Below are 6798 nucleotides of genomic sequence, written 5' to 3'. Positions count from 1 at the left end.
AAACAATGTGTGGTTCTCCAAAACTGTAATCAGCGATGATCATGGCAAAAGTTGTCATTAATTAGTAGGTTCGTCACTTTTTTAATTTTGCTTTTGGAATTACCGGAATCTAGAATTAGAATGATTTAGCCATGTACCAATCAGAGTTGACTACGATGCATGGTTGGAGTTATAGTTAAAAAATGTGCGTCAAAAGACACTGTATTTGATTCTTAACTACTAACTATAGGCTTTATGACATCCTTGAGTCTTAGAGAAGGACAATAATACATATAGTTCCTCTTCTTCATTCAGAACTTCTTGTGGAAAATAAAGAGAAAACATTATCCTTAAACAATTTCTAATGGACTAATTGTATCTTTTTAAATGAGTTACTATAATACTTTATTTTTTTTATTTTTGGTTTGGTTGTGTGGGTAGGGGCTGTAACCATAGGATTATTGAATAATAATGCTATGCCTAAGAATGTATTGTAACATGTTTTGACTGATGAGAACATATATAATGACCATGGGCTCAGTATCTAATGACTAAAGTCTTAAGAATAATACAATGTGCCATGGATTGCGGTCACAGCCCTATACGGCTGTACCTAACACAACCCTGACTTACTTTAAGCTGCATTAATTTCCTCTTCTTTTTTTTTTTTCTTCCTCTTTCTCCCTCCTCTGTCCTTTTTTATTGTTTTTTTTTTTACAATATCTCTCAATTCAATAAGATAAGAACTAAGTGTGTGTTTGGACTGTTTGCAAATAAAAATTTGTATAAAATTAATTTTATAAAATTGATTTTGATAGTGAGTTAGTATTAACGTAGTTTATATTTGGTAATTTTTATCTAAAATGGATTATAATAAACTAAATATTGTTTGGATTACATTATTTAAAATCACTTTTAGATAAAAAATTACAGAAAAAATATAAATTTAAATAATTATTTTATGTTATCTTATAATTTTATTTTAAATATTTAAATAAATTTTAATTTTTTTTAGTATTTTAGTAGGATTAATAGAATCATAATATAAAGTAAAAAAAAAAATATTCCATAAAAAGAAATAACAATAATAGTAAAAGAATTCATATAAAAAAAATAATATGCATAAGAGAGTATTTAAAAAAATATTATAAAAAAATAAACATATGAATAATGAAGGACATAATTAGTACATAGAATATAAACTTCAATCCAACGTAAAAAAAATGAACGAACAAGCTAGAATTTTTAATTTCTAGTAAACGTGGGTTAAAGATAAAATTTACTTCTAGGTTTACAGGATAAAAACTGCCAAACATAAAGATGAAGCATTCAAGAAATTTAAACGGGCTTCTCTCTTCTTCAACCCAAATCTAAACATACCCTAATTCGTTACGAATCGAAATTTCAATTAAGGATTTATCTTTAGTCAATGAATTGACATATATATAAAATAGAATTTGAATCATCAATAGTTATTTAAACAAACGAGTAAATTGACTATTCGATCAATTTAAATTGATTTTGTATTTTGATCCTTTATTTCTGGGGATTTATTGGATGAAGCTATTAGATCTGAATTCAAGTGTTCAAAAATATGCATGCATCTATTGGGTTTAACCTGCCCCCAGCCGTGGCCTATAAGTAGCAACTAGCAAGTCAATAATGTATATTGGGAAAAGTTAGTGTAAAAAATTTTTCAGGTCCAAATAAAGTTTTTGTTTCCATTTTTTTCATCAGCTAGGTCAACCCAACAGGTTGTCAATTACTTTTTTTTTGTCAGGGTCAACTACTTAAATTAATAATAGAGTCCTTCAAAAAACATCCTCTCCATGTAGCGTTGGCGTTTTTTGTGTGTGTCTGTTTTTCTTTGGGCTTAGGCCCCCGATAACTTACCGAAGAAAAAAAGTGTAGACAGAAAAATAATAGAGAATTAATATGGTGAGAGTGTGAGACTCTCATATTGGTGGCAAATATGTAGGTGTCATAAACCATATCTTCGGAATCTCAATAGAGACAATAGACTAAGAACTCTTAAATAGAATGTGTTAGAGTGTGTGAGTTGTATGACAAATAAATAAATAGATAATGGGAAAGTATGAGGAGCCAATGAAATATTTATACAATGTGTACAATGGAGGTTTATGGAGTATTAGAGATATAATTATTAGTGTTACATTTTCTTATCGTCATGGTATTAAAGCCTTAGATCCGAAAGGTCAAGAGTTCGATCCTTGGTGAATCCAAAAATTAAACTAATTTTTCGAGAAGATGTTTATTATCCTTTGTACTTGGATGGTTATTCTAAATAGTTTAAACGTAAGACATTTCTTATTTTATGAGTTATTTTAAAATTGAATTAGACTTGGGACTTATTTTAAAAGATTTAGAAGTTTTTTTTTAAGCTTTGAAATTATGAAAAATTCTAGTATTAGTATTTGATACAATTTTTAAAATTAATTGGTCGCTTCTCGAAAAGTTATTCAAAGAACTTATGAAAAAATTAAAAAAATAATTCCTCCTTTTCTAAAATTGCCTATCATTAAAATTTTAAATAAATACTTCTGTTATTAAAAAAATTAATATAAAATAAGTTATTTATAAACTATTTTTAATATAAATCCTTATAATTTAAGCTTCTTTTAATAAAGATCTTAATTAAATTGTATATCGAAACAAGTCCTAACTCAATTTTAGTAATGTATAACGAAGGAATCCAAAAGACAAAAGAAGCCTAATAAAAGAGAAGCAAGCTTTGTATTGCAATGTTGTACTTGAACATTGTTGAATTGCCGAGTTTAATTAATATGACTAGCTAATCAAGTGGAAATTAAATATGTAAAATACGGGCAATATGTTTTATTTGTCAGAGAATAGAATACTACTGAAGTGATACCTCATACTTATGCACATTCTTATATCCGCATTAGTTTTGAATCAAAAGCGGCATCATTATTTCATTATAGATAAGCCTTTTTATATCTATACATTAAAAAAAAAAATTAAAGATTATAGGTAAGTTTATCATTCTTGTGTGAAATCGTGTCCAGTAAGTCAAGAATTTAGAAGAAGCAAGAAGAGAATGTGATGTTCACCGTATAGGTTGCAGAACGGTGAATCTCAAAGGAATAAAATGATAAATAAATCTAATATATAGACTAAGCTAGATGTGTTAATTGTGCTAATTCCCAACTACTATCTGTAATAACAGAAAAACAGAAAGTTGCCAAGTAAGCAAGCTTCTAACTAACTTAAGGCTACGTTTGGGTCTTCTTTAAGTCTCACATGTTGTGTTAACCAATACGAGATGCGAGCAATAATATTGATAAATTAATTTAATTAATTCACTAAATGTATAACATCCCATGCAAACTTGCAGACCTTCATTTATTTACTTTCCTAAGTTTCTTGTATAACATATATTAAATTATGCAAAATAACCAATATGATGAAGACAGTTGTTAGAACTCACATATTTTTGTTTCTCTGAAGCTCTTACTGTAATTAGAGATTTGAATAGAGCAATAATAATAATAATAATAATAATACAAAAAAAGGTAGCCAAGAAAAGAAAAAGGAAAAAAGTGTTACTGTTCATCTTCCTCTCTTGAGTGCCTTCTCAGCGGTGTCAACTTCCTCCAAGATCCTGGCTCGACGCTTGGCGGGAATGGGGGCAGTGGGTCCGAAACTGATGTAGTGACCGGAAACGGCATTGAGAGCAGAGTACATATCCCTGAAGGAAGCTCTTCCAAGAAGCGCTTTCTCTCTTCTGTACTTTGCAACCCATGAGTTTGAAGTGTCCCTCAGTTCTGCAACTGCTGCTGCCACGTTAGGGTCATTCTTGTCCATTGTTATTGTTGTCCTCACCTTGTTTATCACTTCCTCTGTCTCCTTCACGTACTCTTCGTCCTCTGCAGCCAGCGCGCTTGGTGCCACCATAATAGGGACGGCGGCCAGCAATGACGATGAGACCGCCGTGATGGAGAAGAAGAGTTCACGGCGTGATGTGCTGGTGGTGGAGGAGGGTTTGGGTTTGACTGTAGTGTTGGTTGTTAGTGGGAGTGACGATTTGGGTGTGGATGTTGGTGTTATGAGAGTTGGGGAAGCCATGGTTGGTTGGTTGTTTGGGGAGGAAGAAGAAGAAGGAGTTTGGTTTTGTTGTGTTGATGTGTGGGGGGAGAGAGAAGAAGTGAGTGTTGTTGCCACGTGGGCTTATCGTCTTATCTTTGGTGTTGGTATTTGGATGAGAAAATAACCAATGATTTGTAAGCTTTAGATACACTCATTGTCACGTGTCCTCACTTCTCAATTCTCACTCACTATGCACAAGAGAAGGCTCAACTACAACAACAATTCTCATTAGTATGTCATTTTTTTGGACACTAATGTCTATTAGTAGTTACTAGTTACACCAATACTGGATTTACGTTTTGGTCAATTTGCTCCCATTTTTTATATTTTAATGAGAATTTTTTGCATATTCTTTCAACTCATTTAATCTTGTACCGTTGATTTTATATATGAGTAATGTTAGATAATTACTTTTTTTTAGTTAATATTAATTATTATATATTGTATTAATATTTGCTTTATTTATTTTTACATATTACTCAATTAGTGAATAATTATGTTAGGTATACATTAAAATTAATTATTAGTATGAAATATATATTAAAATATAAAAAATATATTAAAATAAAATAAATTATATATATATATATATACATAATAATTAATATTAATGTATAAATAATATTTTTTATTAGTAAATTATATAATTCTTTCCTAAGTACACAGGGATCGAATTTTATTTATTTGATATTATCCATTTTAATATGGACTTTTAAGTAGATCTATCATCAATAATCTTCGTAGATTATATCAACTAGAACACAGATATTGGACAAATTTAGGGAAACAATCTCTTGTTTCTCGAGTCTTTTTATTTTTTCTCCAAGTGTCAATGTTCAATGGAAATTAAATTCCAATGTTTGGGTCCTTCATAAGAGCATATTTTTCTTTTTTTTGGTCATGAAGAGCATATTTTTCTTGGATGAAGCTCTTTTGTTTTCTACATTTTTTGTCCAGAAACTACGGGCAAGAAGATAAAGGCCCAATAAACAAATGATTTCTACAAGTGAACAGGAATTTAAAGATGGATTTTTTTTTTTTTGCAAAAATGAGGATGGGACCAAAACTCTTTTGCTGCGTGAATAAATTATTTTGATAACTTACAACCAAAAAAAAAAAAAATTATTTTGATAACTAAATTTAATTTAGTCTATCAACTAATTGACTTAAATAAAAATCATGTGTAGCTGAATTATGTACTTCATCCACAAACTTTTGTGTTTTCTTTAAAAATTTACGTGCTTAAGATAAAAAATTTGTGTATTTTTTACTTATGTTTCTTTTTAAAAAGTTTGTTATTTATTATTAATATATTTCTATATTTTTCCTAAACAAAATTCATGTGTTTGTTAACGTTATAAAAGCAAAAGGTAGTGTATGAATTAGTCTCATATTAAAAAAAGCAAAAAAAAGGAGGAGTTTATAAAAAAATAAATCCATTAATTCTCTACAAGAGCTCCATATGGTAGCCAAAGATACTTGATTAGCAACAAGTTTGAATTTGTTATCTGGGGGCATAGTTATGTAAGATTATTTGATGGTTTTTTTTTCACTTTTACGAGGTCTGAGTCCAATTTTTTTGGTACCTCTTTTCACTTATTGTGTCACAATACTAATCAAATTTTGAGGTCATTTTGACTAGAAATATTCACGGATCAGATTGTATCCATAAATTTGCGATACATATTAGCATTCGATCTAAAATTTGCGGATACGATCCGATTCACAGTCTGATAAGATTTGATCTGCACTCTTTACGGATCGGATCGCGGATATTAACTCTGCATCTGCGGATCTGCAGATTCGCACAATAATAATTAAAAAATTATATATATATATATATATATATATATATATATATATATATATATATATATATATATATATATATATTTGGTATTATATTTACTTGTTTGTATGTTTTAGTTAGTAGTTATTATTCATATAATATTTTATTTTATTTTGTTATTTAAAAAAAATTTGATTAAAAATATTTTAGGAATAAAAAGGTTTAAAAGTGTGAAAGAAATATTTTTATTAAATTTCTTTTACATAGAAACATGATTAAAATGTAGGGGTGAACGCGGATCGGATCAGATCGGATATGGCCAAAATTTCGATTCGATCCGCACTAAAATTATCGGATCGGATCGGATCCAATATCCATAGTTTTTTAGCTTGGATCCGATCCACACATTTGCGGATCAGATCGAATATCGGATATATCCGCAAAACTAAAAATTAATTTTAAAAGCTTATTTTCATTAAAAAAATATAAACAAAATTTATTTTTTTCTATTTTTTTAAATATGTTTACTCTTAAAATAATACTAAACATATTTTTCTTAAATAATAAATTAAAATAATATAACATATATGATAATTATTAGTTGAAATAAAATATAAAAAGAATATTTACTTATTTATTTATTTATTTTTGCGGATACGTGGATATGCGGATACCAACATAAAATTCGCAATTCGATCCGATTAGTGTGCGGATTTGATCCAATCCAATCCGATAGTCTTGCAGATCGAATCCATATACGCAATTTTCAAATCGAATTCGGATAAATACTACGGATATGCGGATCGGATCCGATTCATGAACACCCCTATTAAAAAGAGAATGTTCAATTATGCGAATATACTCGATATTTGATCCGAATCGAATCGGATATAACACTAAAA

The 6798-nt window shown here is 29.0% G+C and overlaps 1 protein-coding gene across 1 annotated transcript; it reads right to left on the bottom strand.

The window, feature by feature from the left end:
• Positions 1–3422: 3422 nt before the first annotated feature.
• Positions 3423–4298, bottom strand: LOC112707097 (photosystem II repair protein PSB27-H1, chloroplastic). The gene has a single exon (XM_025758672.3). It carries the CDS (start codon positions 4084–4086, stop codon positions 3571–3573), a length of 516 nt encoding a protein of 171 aa, XP_025614457.1. The 5' UTR covers positions 4087–4298; the 3' UTR covers positions 3423–3570.
• Between the last annotated feature and the right edge of the window lie 2500 nt (positions 4299–6798).

The sequence above is a fragment of the Arachis hypogaea genome, chromosome 8 (genome assembly GCF_003086295.3).
Source record: "Arachis hypogaea cultivar Tifrunner chromosome 8, arahy.Tifrunner.gnm2.J5K5, whole genome shotgun sequence".
Lineage (NCBI taxonomy): Eukaryota > Viridiplantae > Streptophyta > Magnoliopsida > Fabales > Fabaceae > Arachis > Arachis hypogaea.
The sequence above is the reverse complement of the archived record's forward strand: the minus strand, read 5'-3'. Positions and strand labels throughout refer to the sequence as shown.

Coding starts and splice junctions, on each gene's coding strand:
- LOC112707097 (XM_025758672.3), bottom strand. CDS start 4,086: ATGGCTTCCCCAACTCTCATAACACCAACATCCACACCCAAATCGTCA.